This window comes from Talpa europaea (genome assembly GCF_964194135.1).
Source record: "Talpa europaea genome assembly, chromosome: 5".
NCBI lineage: Eukaryota > Metazoa > Chordata > Mammalia > Eulipotyphla > Talpidae > Talpa > Talpa europaea.
Genome location: NC_140071.1, coordinates 16,969,709 through 16,986,717, shown reverse-complemented (window position 1 = coordinate 16,986,717; position 17,009 = coordinate 16,969,709). Strand labels below are relative to the sequence as shown.

At 38.4% G+C, this 17,009-nt stretch overlaps 1 protein-coding gene across 1 annotated transcript in view; it reads right to left on the bottom strand.

The window, feature by feature from the left end:
• Positions 1-650: 650 nt before the first annotated feature.
• The window catches only part of TTC23L (tetratricopeptide repeat domain 23 like), a gene marked incomplete at both ends in the record, with an annotated part of 32,869 nt that continues 16,510 nt past the window's right edge, over positions 651-17,009 (bottom strand). The window contains 4 exon segments of the mRNA XM_084233898.1: positions 651-737; positions 9,422-9,549; positions 12,604-12,712; positions 14,348-14,525. Coding sequence (XP_084090024.1) covers positions 651-737; positions 9,422-9,549; positions 12,604-12,712; positions 14,348-14,525 — 502 coding nt within the window.

Below are 17,009 nucleotides of genomic sequence, written 5' to 3'. Positions count from 1 at the left end.
TCCTGTCAAATGAGAATTATCATACTGGGCATTGGTGAGGATTAAGTGCTTTATGAATTGGATCTGGCTCAGTTTTAGGGATTTAGTGTACACTCAACACATTTTCATTCTCTGCTTTCTGAAAACAGTTAGGGTCAACATCATTGTGAGATGAACAACCAGCAGTGTGATGCCAAGGATGAGGACATGGCCGGTCTGCACAAAGCACGCTCTGGCTTAGAACCTAAGCAATGAACTGATAACAATCTGAAGATGCTTTTTATTGCTAACTTTGGAGACAGTATCCCCCCAAAAACTTGCCTTATATTTAGGGACTTAGATTTTTATATTAAGAGGGAAAAAAGTTTAAAGTTTACCAACTTTGTGCATAAACCCATATTGTATTTATCATGGGCTATCAGCCGAGAAACCATCTTGCAGGATTTTGTTAAAATGTTCCGCATCTAAATGAATATTATAAATACTAAATATGATTGCATCAGACTCCTTTCACATTGAGAGACTACTAGGAATTGACTAGTTAACTCCAGGAAGGATGTTAGTCAAATCCATAGAATCAGAAGACACAGATAACAGGTGAATGAATCTGGGAGAGGCTGCGGTATCTACACATCCACACCGATCACCTGGTTGATGGGCAGGGCCAGAACTCACCTCTGTAGTAGGGTGAGGAGGTTTTTGGTGTCTTTGCTTTTACTGTGCTCAGTTCCATATAAAATGATTTGAATCATCAGACACTGTAGGCAAATGAAGAAACATGACAGGTTAAAGAAAAGCAGATAGCCAGCACCTTAATTATAAAGCAGACTCAGAGTGCCAGCGGAACTGAAATATTACAAGTTTACATTTCAAATGCCTGCATTCTATTTCCTCCCGACCAAGGAGGAAAAAGGGTTGAGCTGAAGACTCTTTAGTTGCTTTATATTCCAAGGGTATATTGTTGCTTCACTGCCCCTATCACTGCTATGTGTGTGGCTGTGAATAACAAAAGTAACAGAGCTGAAAACCAATAGCATCCTTATTTAAAACCTGAACCATGATTTCCATCAGGATTTTCCAAATAGCTATAATCAAATGAAGGGATATAAATGAAATCTGCATCATATTTTTATGCTCCATCCCTTTATACTCTTAGGTAATTTCTCATCTAAAATGTTACTATGGACCTGTTTCTAGCTGAGGTGGAAACAACAGAGACAAGATTTACTCTCCCACCTGAAACAACCAAAAGGAAAAAGCAGACAAAATACACAAAACAATCTTCAAGATAACGAGTATCAGACTAGGAAGGACAGGGATCCCCGAGAGAGGGACAAGCGCAATAAACCCTATGACTGCCCCAGATTACTGCTTTGAGAGCATTTCCAGACCATGAGCAAGGAAAGGGAATAGCGCTCAGCAGACAACCTGAACCGAGCATGTAAAGCTGAGTGTCCCAGGACACTCTGAGGGCAGAGTAGCAGAAAGGACAGAGCTGCTTATGAAAAGAACCAGGAACACCTGCAATGGGTCCCTTTCAAGTATCAAGAGAGAACTGATTAGCACATGCATGTGAGAAATCTGCCCAAGGGCAGCAAAGAATCACCTGAAGGGACAGGAGGAACAGTGCCCAGTGCTTACACAGAAACGGCCACATATGGAGCTCTTCCCACTAGCCAACAGGAAAGCCTCACTGCTCATGGAGTTTTGGGTGTGGTACTCAGAAAGCTTTTGCCTCAGGAATTAGCCCTTGATTAAATGCTGCTATAGTCCCATGTATAACAAATCTCAAAAGCAAGAACCAAACTGAGTTTCAGACAAAGTACATGAATACTTATAGCAATATAAAAGTATACAATATCCCACAAGGAAAAATGCGCAATGTCTGGCACCCAAACAAATATTACAGAGCAGACAAAGAAGCGGAAAAGTATAATTCATAGCGAGAAAGAGCAATCAAAAACCAACCAGAAACTGACACAGTAATGAGAATTAGCAGAGACTATATTAAAACCATCATTGTAACTTTATGCCATATATGTAGAAGTTACATAGGCATATGGAAATATATTTTTAGAAGCCAAATCGAACTTCTGAAGATTAAAATTATAATGTCTGACAGGAAAAATATACCAGATAGGATTAATAGCAGGGTTGACATTGGAGAAGAAATTAGTAAACTTGAAGACACAATAATAGGAATGATCCATCAAGAAAAATCATAGATTATTTCAACAGAGAAAATGAATTTTAATAAATCCAACATCCAATTTTACAAAATCCAACATCTATATTGCTGATTAACAGGGAAAAAAAAAAGATTAGCAAATCAGTAGCTAGGAACTTCCTCCACCAGGAGAAAGCATCCATGAAAAATATGCAGCCCAATACCAAACCTATAGTGAAAGGCTAAATTCTTTTCTCCTGAAAACAGGAATTAGATAAGGATGTCTGCTCTCATTACTTCTATTCAACACCGTACAAAATGTTCTTGCCAGTGCAATAAGGCAAGAGAGAGAAATAAAAGGCATTCAAATTAGAATGAAAGAAAACTGTTTATTCACAGGTGACATGACCATCTATGTAGAAAATCTGATGGAATCTACAAAATGGCTAGTAGAATTAATAAAGGAGTTTAGCAAGGTTAGGAGATACAAAATTATTGCATTACATTTCTCCCTATTAGTAACAATCAAAAACTGAAATTCACAAATTATGTATTTTAAATAGCATAAACTATGAAATAATTACCTAGGCTTATCTGAACCTCACTGAACAACTGTTTGGTTGTTCATACTAGGGAATGAACTTCCAGAGTGTTCTGATCTCCGAGAAGGAGTATCAGTTTTTGGGTTGGCTACCCAAGGGCCTTGTAATTCCACCCAATCTTGGGTGCTTTCATGAGATTCTATGGCTACCATACCTAGATTCCTAGATTAGGGTATTATTCTTATAAGACTGATCCAGGCATGGCTACAAAAAAAGCACCTGTATCATACATACATTCACTCCTCAGCACATCTAAGAAAGTCAAGGATTTTCAAAAGAAAACACTTCACTTTAAAAAAAAATGAAAGGAAAAGAAAAAGAACAAAGTAAGGAAAGGCAGAGGGCAGGGTTGGGCAGGGCTGGGCAGGGCAGGGTTGGGCAGGGCTGGGCAGGGTAGGGAGGGAAAATACACACGCATACACACACACACAAACACACGTACACACACAATCACTCCTCACATTGTGCTTAATGGCCCAGGAAAAAAAAATATAACAAAACCAACCAGCATTCACCTTCCTTAGCAGCTGAACTGCCTTTTTGAGCTCTCCTTTGGCAAAGCAGATCCTGCCCATATTATAGAATGTTTCAGCCACTTTGTCACTGCAGTCACCATAGCTGATGACCTGAGACTTCAGTGAAGACTTCAGTAGTCTGTAGGCCTCCTAGGAGATTAAAAAAAAGTTTGCTTTTTTTGTTTGTTTTTATTTTTGTTTTTTTCCAATTAACCTGATAATCCTGAAGGAGATGCTCCCTCATTCCGTGGCTCTACAAAGGAGAGGCCCACTGACTTACCCCGCCTAGATCAGCTATGAGTGTCACCTGAGCCATTTGTTTCTAGGAAGAATTTAAGTTCCAAGCTTATTCTTAATAATAGTTAATTCAAATGTATGTATTATTTAATCTTCACGGCTATGCTATGAGACGAACTTTAATTACACAGTAGGTCCCCACTTAACGTTGTTGATAGATTCCTGCAAACTGTGATTTTAATCAGAGAAGATGTATAAAGAAAGCAGGTCCTCAAATAATGTCATTTTGATCAGTGTCAGCTGGGACTGTGTCTTCTCATCAATGTTATAGGAAACAACATTGAACAAAGCAGTATTATTCCAAGACTTGCTGTAGCTATTTTTGTTTTCATAGTGTTTTTTATTCATCTGTAATTATTTTACAGATGAAAGGGTAGGGAGTAAAAAAAAAGGATCTTGAAAAGATCAGAAAGTCTACTGTTGGCACTGTCAGGATTTAAACCGTAGTTCTTTTTCCACTAACTTTTTATTTAGAAAATTTTCAAACCTTCAGAAAAACAAGAGGATAGTAGGATGAAGACACATAATATTTTTAATCTAGATTCACTATTGGCTACCATTTTGCTATATTTGCTTTATTACACTCTCTTTTAAAAAAAATAACACATAGGGCCTCCCCAGTGGTGCAGCGGTTGAGCGCTGGGTTGCGAAGCTGCCCGCAGCCTCTGCAGCACCGGTTCGATCCCCGGCTGCTCCCCGGCCACCGGAGGAGGGTCCCACATGGCGCGCAGACCTCTCCTGCCGCCCGCTGCTCCCCTCAGCAGTGTACTTCGGTCCTTCTGCCTGCTCTGGTCCCCGCTCTGGCTCTGGTGAATTCTCTCACCCTCCCGTGTTTCTGACTGTACCCAGTGCTTGTATGCATGTATGTATAAATCAATCAATCAATAAATAAATCTTAAAAAAATAACACCTATACAATATTTTCTATCTTACCTGTTTTTACATATGCATGTATGTACATATATTTGTGGGAGCTGAAGTTATCCAGATACTTTACCCCTAAATCCTTAAGCTTGTATCTTAGAACAAGAGCATTCTTCTATAAATACCAGTACTCTCAACAAATTTTTCATTGATACATAACTAATAATCGATACATTACTATTTGTATATGCTTCATCTTCAAATTTCCCCATTGTCCCTATTGTGTTCCTCACAACTTTTTAGAATCTAGTATCTAATCAAGAATCAGATACTGCATTTAGTTTTCATAATTCTTTACTTCTTTAACCTATAATCATCCTCCTGCCCTTTCTCTGTCTGTCATAACATCGACATTTTTAAGAAGTCCAGGCTTTTAGCCCAGCTCTCTCAACTCCTTACTATTTAGCATATGATTTAGAGAAAAATTAACTGTACATTGGAAGTTATACATAGAACCTTACTTGTATTCACTTGTCTTTCCAATATGCTACCTACAGAGGGAGTGAAGAGGTGTAGTCATTGCTGGCACCCTTAAGAATTGCTCATCACCCCTGCCTGTATCATCTATGTTGACATGTAAAACATTTCTCTGGAACTGGGTTGAATATGAAATCATCATCATGTATGGATTAACAATCCATTGACATGTCAGAACTAATATAAAAAGGATGTCAATTTCTGCTTTCCAGGAAACACTGCCAATAATTCAGGAATCTCAGAGTTCTATGTTATTCTTGCAATTTTCAGAGCAGGAAAACATACATGTAATTAAATTGTTTTCCTGTGTTTTTTAAGTGTACAAGTCTTTTATTGTCTTTGTTAAATTTATTCCTAAGTATTTTGTTCTTTTTTGGTGCTATTGTAAAGGGAGTGTTTCCATAATTTCTTTTTTAGATACTTTGTTTTTAGTATATAGAAATGTAACTGGTTTTTTGTAAGTTCATTTTGTATTCTTCAATTTAGCTGAACTCAGTTATCAGTTTTAACAGGCTTGTGTGTGTATGCATGTGATCTTTATAACAAGTTATCTGTAAATAGAAATAATTTTACTTCTTCCTTTCCACTTTGGGCGCCTTTTACTACCTTTTCTTGCCTACTTGATCTGGTGAGGACTTCTAGCACCACATTGGATGGGAGCGGTGAGAGTGGACATCCTTGTCTTCTTCCTCATCTTAGAGCATAAGTTTTCAGTTTCTCATCACTGAGTATATTAGCTGTAGACTTGTCCTACATGGCCTTTATAATGTTCAGGTAGATCCTTCTATACCTAATGGGTTTGTACAGATTGTCTCTTTCTCCCAGGTTCAGTCTTGGTAGGTTGCCTTTTTCTAGAATTTTAACCATTTCTTCTATGTGATCCAATTTGTTGATTATAATTGTTCATAGCAGTTTCTTTATAATACTTTTCATTTCTGTGGCATCTGATTCTGAGTCTTCTCTTTTTTTTTCTCTTTAATTTTGGACAACATATGATTTCTCCCCTCAGATGTGGTCACCATAGTTCTCGCACCACCAAAGCACCCACAGTCCATCACATATTCCCTTTGCTCTTCCTCCCCTACCTTTTCTCCCTCCCCCATTGGTCAGCTTTCAAGGTTTGTCTTTGTCTCAGCTTTGGGTTTGGTTTCTTTATATTCCACATATAAATGAAACTATCCAATATTTATCTTTCTTCTTCTGACTCATTTTGCTTAGCATCAAGCCTTCCAGCTCCATCCATGTTGCCACATGTGGCAAGAGTTGTTTTTTTTTTTTAATCACCAAGTAGTATTCGATTGTGTATATATACTAAATCTTTTTTTAAAAGATTTATTTATTTATGCATACAAGAGCTGGGGTATAGGTCAGAGGTGTGGGAGGGTAAGAGGATTCACCAGAGACAGAGTGGGGAACAGAACAGGCAGATTGACTGAAATACACTGCTGAGGGGAGCAGTGGGCAAGACAGCAGAGGTCTGCTGCACCATGTGGGTTGCTTCCTTGCTGACTGGGGGATCAAACTTGTGCTGCAGAGGCTGCAGAAGCTTCATAGGTTTCATCTTAACCCCTTGCACCACCAGGGAAGCCCTATATACTACATCTTCTTGATCCAGCCATCTGTTCTGGGGCATTTAAGTTGTCACTATATCTTGACAATTGTAAATAGTGCTGCAATAAACACAGATGTGCAGGTTCCTTTTGAATTGTTTTTTTATTCTTTGGCTAGATTCCTAGGATTGCAATAGCTGGGTCATATGGCAGATATAGTCCTCATGTTTTGAGGAACATCCACAGATTTCCAAAGTGGCTAGACTTGTTTATAGTTTTACCAGCACTGTAAGAAGATTCCTTTTCCTCTACATCCTTGCCAGCCCTTATTGTTTCTGGTTCTTTGTTTCTTTGTTTGTTTGAATGTGGGTCATTCTCACAGTGTGAGGTGGTATCTCATTGTGGTTTTGACTTGCATTTCCCTGATAACAAGTGATGGTGAACATTTTTCATATGCCTGTTGGCTATTTTCATTTCTTTTGGGGGGAAGTATCTATCTTGCTCTTCTGCCCATTTTTTGATTGGGTTGTCTGTTTTTGTTGAGTTGTGTGTGCTCTGTGTAGCTCTTCGATATCATCACCTTATCAGATGTACGGTATATAAATATTTTCTCCCATTTAGTGAGGTGTCTCTTCATTTTGGTTACTGTCTGTTTTGCTGGACAGAAGCTTTTCAGTTTGATATGGTCCCAGCTGTTTATATTCTCTTTTGTGTTTCTTGCTCTGGAGACAAGTTCTTAAATTTGTTTCTGAAGTTTATGTCATTCAATGTTTTGCCTATGTTTTCTTCTATATGTTTTACGGTTTCAGGCTTTGCATCCTAGCCTTTTATCCATTTTGAGTTGATTTTTTGTATGGTGTGAGACAGTGGTCTAGTTTCATTCTTTTGCAAGTAGCAGTCCAATTTTCCCAGCACCACTTGTTGAAGAGACATTCCTGTGCCAGTGTGTATTCTTTATTCATTTGTCATAGATTAATGGACCATTTTCTCTTAATCTACTTGCTTGCAGGGAATCAGTTTCAGAAGTTCAGACTCCTTTCCATTGGTTTCCACAAAGTGTGCTTCTGTAGGAGAAGTGGAATTACTCTTCAGTTGAACTCAGGTAACTTTCTCCTTGACTTCCTTATTTTGCTGATTATTTTTCTTCATGCATTTCAGGAATTTGTCTTGGCTCTTAAAGTGCTTAATATGCTCAATATGTACATAACCTCTCTTGCAAGAATCTTGCCCTTATCTTGTTTGTATATAACAATGCCAACAGCATGCTGGGTAACACTGCAGACTCTTCCACTTTTGTTATGATAACAGTTGTGGGGAATTCCTTTTTGAATAGTGCTCAACCCATTCCTGTGTACAAAATGACTTTTCTTGTAGATTTGCATGTATGTAGCTGAAGCAAAAAAAAAAAATCCATGTTTTATAAAAGGCTAGCGAACATATAGCAGATACGTCTCCTTGTTTACCTTTGTGTTTGTCATTTTGATGAATTACTGGAAGATGACAATTCTAGGCAAAGCAAGCCTGTTATTTTTGATCAGTAACAGATTAAAACTCTATTTGCCAAAAAGAAAAAAAAAAACACACCCATATACTATGGGAACACAATTCTCAAGTCTTTTGAGTTTTCCTTAAGGCCTTTAGAACAAACATAATGCTTTGTTATCAGGTTTCAAGATGGAAGAGAGAATTTAGAAATGAATTATCCCAGAGGAAACATGTAATGAAATTTAGCAAATCAGTGCAATTGTTATACCTACTATGTGCACAGCTTCAGCCACTGGGGACTTTGCAGTGAACAAAACCAAGAAAAAGCCTTGCCATGGGATACATGAAGCTTGTGTTCCATTTGTAAAGGTGACCTGTCCACCTTGCTGCCTATGGCTCAGATTCAGAGCCAATGGCACTCAGACACTTTGGCATCTCTGTCCAGGAGCATGGCACTTGGTTAGCAGCAGAGGGCCACCAGGCACTGGGACTGGTGTTTTATTATGAAGCTATGATGTTCACTGTACCAGAACATAACAAGGATAAGCTATGATGTCAAAGTACTTTCACACCTTTGAAAATAAAGTTAACATATTAGATCAGTCTGTGGCACTGACATCTCATGTTAATCTTCTGAGCCAACAGAAAATATCATGGCCTCAGAAAAAAATGCTGCAAACCACAATAAGGTTTTGCCTTTACAAGTGGCAGTTAAAATAGAACCAAAGAAATGTCATAAGAAAATGTCATAATTTTTTAAAATGTTCAAATATGGAATAAAGGAAGGCTTTTCTTCATTCTTGTGTGCCTCTGACCCTACTCTTAAGCTGCCTGTCACCATGTGGCCAGGGAGACCATGTCAAATCTATACCTTCTTCTCGCTTGTCTAAGGAATATAAAGCTGGCCAGGTCAGATCAAAGTCATGTGGGATTCTCATGACAGATAAAGGTCTTCACTGCATTATGCTATGTGTACTATGATTGAATCAAAATTTCTGAGTCATAGCTTCGACTCATGGGATTCTAAGTAAAAAGGTCAGTAATTGAAAGCATTTTCTATAATTTTCCTTGCTATAAAAACAAAATCTGCATTAATACCAAGCCAAAGACCAGAATCTGAGATGGAAACAAATAATATATCAAGAGAAAAAAATCCCTGGCAGCTAGATCCAAAGGTGGAAGCCGGTTTTGGATTAAAATATAAAATCTACAGGGGTCAGAGACTGGGTCCTAAGCTAGAAAGGCCTCACGTATAAGATACAAGAAAAACAGTTCTGCTATTACAAAAGCTGCACTAGCACACTTTTTATTCCCAGCTTTATCCGGGACTTCTCTGAACACCAGTGTCTGAACTGTGGGACGCAAAAGGCTGCCCTGAGCTTGTGAGCAAAGTAGCAACTACATGTATAAGTGGGTGAGATTTACCTGTTTATCCCCGTTTTGGATCAGCCATTTGCAAAATTCGTCAATGGTCGTCAGTGTTTCATAATCCTCTGGGCCCAAGGTAGCTTGATATGCAGTGATACTTTTTATAAAATAAATAGCAACAGTATCTGCAAGAATAGGAGATAATTATTCAAGGCAAGCTGCTAGCCTTTACAAATGTATCAGCTTTGGCTCAATTAATTACAAGTTTTCCTTTCATTTATTAGTGGAAATTTAGGTGGTTTCCAATTTTTCACAGTGCTACAGTAAACACCTGCAACCATTTCTTTTCCAATTTTGCTAGATATTATCAGATTAATCTCCAAGTTTCATATCAATTTACACTCTCATGTCCATGAGCAGACCTGTTATCCAAATCTGGCACATGCTTAGATATTTTTGGATTTTTTAAATGTTCACATGGGCAAATTTGATTTCACTATAGTTTTAAAGATATATGTATATTATATGTGATAAAATTTAAGATTAAGAGGATTAATTACAAAAGCAATTTTATAAATTTGGGAAAGCTGACAATTTGTTAGGAAATTGGCATTTTTTCCATTTTACATTTCTTAATTTTTACTATGATAGAACCATGTTCCCCTATGATTATTGGTCACTTGTATTTTTTACACAATAAGTGCTGTTTTTCTATTTTGCCTATTGTAGATGCATTTACATTTTAGTTCTTACTGGGACAGTGATCCATTTTGAGTTCATGATTTTATATGATATGAGAGTGCTTTTATTTTTGGCATGTAGATACCACATTGTTCCAATACCACTTGCTGAAAGACAATCCTTTCCACATTGAATTACTTTTTTACCTTTGTCAAAAATTGGCCATATTTATTTTGTTCTATTTCTGGATTCCCTGTCATGTTTTAATGACTCTGATCTCTATGCCATCACCAATAGCAAACTCTCCTGAATATCACTACTTTATAGTAAGTCTTAAAATCAAGTAGTATGATTACTTCAACTGTATTGTTTTTCAAAACTATTTTAGCTATTGTAGTATCTTTGCTTTTCCATATAAATTTTGGTCAGTTTAACAAAATTTCCTACTGGAATTTAGAGAAATTAAATGTGTTAAATTCATGTATCTATTAAGAAGAACTAATATTTTCACTAGACTGAATCTTCTAATCCCTAAAGCAATATATGTCTCCATTTATTTAGGTGATCCCTGATTTCCTTGATCAGGTTTTTGTAGTTTTCAGCACATAGATCCTGTATCTTTTTTTGTTAGATATAGACCTTTATTTCATTTGGGGGGTAGGGGGACATGCCACATGGTATTTTAAAATATTTGTTTCCAGATGTACATTGCTAAAATACAGCAATATGACTGGGTTTTGTGTGTAGACTTATATTTCCTGACCACGCCTTGATTAAATTCATTCAGTAGTCCAAAGAGTTTTCCAGATTCCTTGGACTATTCTATAGACAGTCATGTCATCTACAAACAAGAACTGCTTTATTTCTTCTGATGCTGTATCTTCTTCCCTTGCCATTGCACTGGCTAGGCCTTCTGGCTAGGCTGAGCAACAAGAGAGAATATCTTTGTCTTGTTCTTGATCTTAAGAGGAAAGCATTCAGTCTTTCACCATTATGTAGGGTTTTTGATGTCTGTTATCAGATTGAGAAAGTTCCCCTTCTATCATGTGTGAAAGTTGAATTTTGTCACATGCTTTTTCTAAACCAATATATGATTATGTGATTTTCCTCTTTGAGTTGTTACAATGGTAGGGTATATTGATTGAGGTTTGAATACTGAACCAACCTGACAGTTTGATAGGAAGCTTGTTGGCCTTGACAGTCACAATGAACACAAGTAAGTTGCTGTCATCTACCTTCTTCATGGCTGACTCAGTGGTCTGAGGGTCTTGATGATGGCACGGTAGACAGGCTTGTGTCTCCTGGGGGTGCTCTTCTGAGGGTATCTCCGTTGCCTTGGGCCTCCAGGAGGTGACACGCAGATCTGCTTCTTGTGGCTGTGGGTGCCTGTCAGCACTGCTTTCTTGGCCTTCAAAGCTTTTGCATTCACTTCAAGTTTGGGAGGGGCGAGGTTTTCTTCCTTACCTTTGGAGCCATCTTCATGAAAATCCAAAGATTTTTTTTTAATTTCATTTATATATATTTTACATCATTCTTCATTTTTGTACAATGTAAGCGTTCTCCTCTCAGTCACAGACTTTTTTTTAAAAAAAATCAAATATATGAATGGAATGTATGAATACCATGACTACAAACAGTGACATTTTTAAAGGGAGTAAGATGATTAACAAGAAAGCCCCAAGGAAATCTTCTGTGAACATTTATGCTAAAGGAAACAATCATCAAAATATCAAGATAACTTCCAAAAACTTTTTTAAAAAGTTTCTTTTATGACATGAGAAAACAGAAGATCAGGGAAAAAAATAGGGTGCAAACTTTCCCTGTGTTCTCTCTCTCTGATGAGAAAATATGTTAATGGATGACTTTTGTGAGCAGAGGAAAGCAACTTTTTTTACAGTTTAAGTGACATTCTTCATGAATCCCAAATTCCTCCTGATAGGCCATTAAATCCATCAGCATCTATTAATTTATCTAGCCAGCTGAGTGTGAGGCACTGTCCTCCCTCACCAGTTCCTCTATGTCTCTCCCAATTCTACCTTCTTTCAAAAGAATGGCCTTGTGGAGAAAGAAATACTCTTGAAAGATGAATTCATCACTTGGCCTTCCTCTAGAACCCCCTGCACTCACTATTTAATACAGATCAAGAAAATTCTAGCTGCTACAACTATTGTTCTCTTGTAAAGCAAAGGAAGAGTCAAAGAAGTTGCAAGTGGAGGAGCAAGTGAGGTTTTTCTCTCTCACCACTGGGTTTCCTCGTCACCCAACACAACACAGGCAGGTCACATTCAGAGCATTATGTTCTGCACTCTTTATGCAGGTGGATTTTGCTGAGATTCTAAAATAAACAGAGGCAAGAGAAAGCTCTTTTGGAGAGATATGATTGTACCTAAATTCATGTGTAAATGATTGTGAGTGAAATAGTTTCCAGACTGATCTTTTCAGCACAGCCATGAATAGCTAATTATACATCCGCCCATTCTGACTGACAGACCATTCGCCAGTGTCCTTCCCTCTCCTGGCAGGGAAACTGTGAGAACAAGGATGCCTCTTCTACCTACCCCTGTGGTGGGCCTCTCCAGACATAGCATAAGCCTTGGCTAGTAACGCGTTCGCCTCTGCAGTTTGAGGGCTGACTTCACTGAACAAGCACGTACAGATAGAGAGAGCCTGGAGGAGAGAAAATGAAGACAAGGTTAGTATTCAGTTGACAGAGTTTCCCTACAGATTTTCTAGTAGCTCTCATAGAGAGCTAGTTGACTGACAGCCAATATATACCTAACTGGGGAGTTAGATGAGAGGTGAGTATGAGTTGTAGCTCTGCTATTTCTTGGCTGTTAAGTGTTGAGCAAGCAATTTCACCTTCATATGTAGAAAGAATATATAATTTCCATTGAGTAGGGCATGGGGAGGATGAAATAAGATGGTACAGGCAAAGCACTGAGCACAGCACCCATCACATGTAAGGTCTTAGTGTTAGCTATTATTATTTTTTATTAGGTTTCACAGCAAAATAAAATCCTAACTTTTGCTTAGCCTCTCAATGGTTCAGCATCAAAGGAAGTCTAGTTGAGTACACAGCACGGGTCCTACAGCCACACTGCCTGGATTCCCCTCCTGGCTCAGCCACTTACTATGTCATGGAAGCCCTAACTCTAACTTCCTCAAATAGATGACAAAGAAAAGCATTGTCACAAAGCCATTGCTGCAAAGATGAAGTGAAAATATTAAATATGTGTAAAGTGTTCAGAATATCACCTGAAATGTGTAGGCACTAGAGAAGTGTAGATGATATTATTATTTGTATTCAAATGGAAGGAGTAACACTTTGGATGGAGCAAGAAGAGAGAAAAGCTCTATCCCACACTCATCAGCAGGAAAAGACCATTTGTGCTTCATGTTTCCCAGGACAAACATTGTGAGGTGTTTCAGGGCACTCCAGAGATTATCAGACAGCACGTTGGAGCTAAGACACATGACTCATGACTCATGCTTATGAGCACAGGCTCTGGATGTCCAATAAAGTAAGTAGTAACAGTGCCTAATTCACAGAATGATTGCACAGACTTAATGCATCCTCAAGTGCACACGATAAAAACATTTCCAAAATTGTAACTATTCTTGGTTGTTGTTGGGAAATGCTGACCATTTATTGATTTATTCATCCTGATGTGAACACTGCCTTAAGTAAGTCCTGGCTTTCTCTATAAGCCCTGGAATTCCTGCCTTAAGAATGGAATTCCCTAACATTTCTCCATGGTGCAGTGTTAATAATATCATCTATGACAGCCAATAGTTGGATCGGTTTTGGGGAGGCACCTGAGCCACAAGCTGGGTTCTCATTTGAGACTAGGAAAGGTTATTTAACTAGCAGTTTCAAGTACCTAATACCTGAAAGTGCTGCTTTCACTATGACAGACTCAACATTCCTTCCTATATGTCTCCTTTTGTCTTCTCCTGATCTACTTGCAAGTGAAACAACCTTTTATTAGTTTAACCTGAGACTTGGAAATAATGACCAATTAGAGTAACTTACAGGACAAATCGGAGCAATACACGTTTGCTACAGATAAATTCAGAGGTACCTCTTGTTTATCCCCTGGAGTAGACTATCTGGGCTCCCTCTGCCTTCCCAGCACTAATAGGATGGGAGCCTGCAAGGGAAATGCTGTCTCAGATCAGGCCATATGGCAGATACATTCACCTGGCATCAGTGTTCTCTCATCCTGTCATTTATAGCTAAAGGAGGGCTATTGTGTTGCCTGAGGCAACAGTCGCCCTGCTGGGCCCTACCAGACCACCAACCTGCTGCAAATACTGGATGGCCTGGTCGTGGTTCCTCCGTAGCTGCTCAATTTGAGCTATTTCCTCATAGAGATAGATCAGGTCTGACGTCCTGTCACCCTTGGCAGTGATAACGTTGCCAATTGCCTTTTCAAAGTATGCCAGAGCGAGGTTCAACCTCTGGATGGCCAGGGAGGCTCTGCAGGATAAGGGGCAAAGATGGGAAGTCAGAGAGCGGTCACTTACTTTGCAGACACACAATGAACTGATTCTAAGAATTAAACTATTTGACCTCCACAGGTCAGTCATTTGAGTGGCTGAGTCCAAATCCAGTCTTGCAATAAACAAACTCCGATTAACCTACATTTTGCTCACCAGATTCTACTGAGTACCATTCCTCAAACTCATTAATATGTCATGCTATAGTTTAATTTGATTTTTAAAAATGGAAAAAATGATTTCCAGCAATTCACAAGATGGGAAAATTTATCCATAAACGTAAAAACCCAAATTTTGAAATCAAAACAAAATTTTATTACTTCTGGCTCCCTCTTTCTTGGTCAAAACAAAAGTTTTGACTTTGTTTTGTTTGACTTAATTTAGTTTATTCCTCCTCAGCTAAAAATGAGTAAGGATACAGAAAGCAATGTAAATATTCCCCCCTAAAGGGGGTGGATAAATAAACTCTGAATCATACAATAAAATCCTTCAGACATTAAAAGTCATATTTTCTTCTTAGATGAACTAATATGGGAAGACATTCAAACTGGGCTGTTAAAAGATCATAAAACTGTATATATATTATACATATTTATATATAAAACTAAAATGTAGCAGTTATGTTTGGGTGACACAATTGATTTTTATTTTATTTCCTTCGTCATATCTGTATTTTCAAATTTTCCCCCTAAAATGGGAAATTCCATTAATGAAAACAAAACATTATTTCATTAAGGTTTATCTTTCCAGCAACGCACAATGACAAGAATATGATTAACTCAAAGCTGGTTGTCACAGTTATTAATGGTCACGTTCCAGGAGCCTCTATTTTCTTCCAAATAAAATAAGGTAAGAATACCTAAATTACAAGGTGGTTGTGAAGATTAGATTTAATAGTATATGTAAAATTGCCTAACATAGAGTGGATGCACCATATTACTTCCCCCTCTCTCCTTATCCCTATCTTTGAATTCTCAAGTTGAATTTGGAATATGTGTGTATAAAATTGTTATATGAGACATTCTTCAATAGTTACAATTCATTTTAAGCTGCAAATTTTATCCTTCCTCTGGAGATTAGGATTAACAATGAAGAGAGCACTGGTATGTAATCTGACATTCTTTACCCCTCCCCCACAAATTGGATCACTAAGCCCACTAGTTCCCTTGACCTTAACAAGTTGTAGAAAGACATCAAGGGCTTGTTGGGTGATATTAGCCAAGTGGTCCAGCCTGGACAATCTTGCCCTCTTCCCCCCCCTTTGGAATGGGACAAGGGACCTGCCTTACTACCTCTCTGCTCAGCATCAAACATAACTCAGTGTGATAAAGAAAGTGAGCTACAGACTCAGATGCCTCAGTCACAATGCTGGCTTTTCTACCTCTTAGTGTTGACACCTTGACTTAACTTTTCCATACCTTAATTTTCTTATCTGTAAGATGAAAATAATAAAAATACCTACCCTAGGCTTGTGCATGAAATCAATTACATAAGTCACTTAGGATGTTACACTTAGTAAACAGGCCAACATGTAGAACAGTACATGTGCAAAATAGGTACTCGATAAATACAGTGGGCTGCATGAATGAGCACTAGAATGCACTGTTAAAACAGGAGGAGTCTATTTTTCACCTAAGGCACAAAAATCTCAGCCACTGTGCCCGTGACAGCAGTAGACATTCGCTAGATTTTAATTTATGGCTCTGTTGACTTAGAAGTTTGATAAAGCTCCAGACACTGGAACATCTCCCCACCATTTCCCATTTGACTGCCAGATTCATGGCTTTTTCGAGGCGGCAGTATGACTCACGTTTCATTACTTGCCATTCAGCCATCTGCCCTCCTGTGCCAAGTGCTTACAGTTTGGGAAACAAATTGCTTTCATGGATGTGAAGATATTTGAAAAATCTAGGGAGCAGTAAACCTTTTATTCTTTGATAATCTTGATGGGCCCACTCTCGTATCTAAATATTCTGATCCTCAGAGGATCCCTAACTCAACCGCAAAACAGTCTTGTTCTGGCTTAAGCAAATTCCATGAACTTTGTTTCCATATGGAACAGACCTTGCCTTAAAAACATGTGCTATGGCACAGTGGTGCAGTGGGTTGAGCGCTGCACTGTGAAGCTGTCCACAGTCTCTGCAGCGTGGGTTCGATTTCCGGCCAGCCAGGGAGAAACCCACATGGCGCGGCAGACCTCTCCTGCCTCACCCACTGCTCCCCTCAGCAGTGTCTTCGGTCTGTCTGCCTGTTCTGTTCCCCGTTCTCTCTAGTGAATTCTCTCACCCTCCCGCGCCTCTGACCTGTACCCCAGTTCTTGTATAAATAAATACTTTTTAAAAATGTGCTATGGGCCTCTGATAAATGATCTTTATAGTGTTTTTTATCTTTTAAGATGCCACACTTAATGACAAAGGTAGGTGACAATTCAGGACAAGAAAACTGTAACTTCAAAATAATGTGT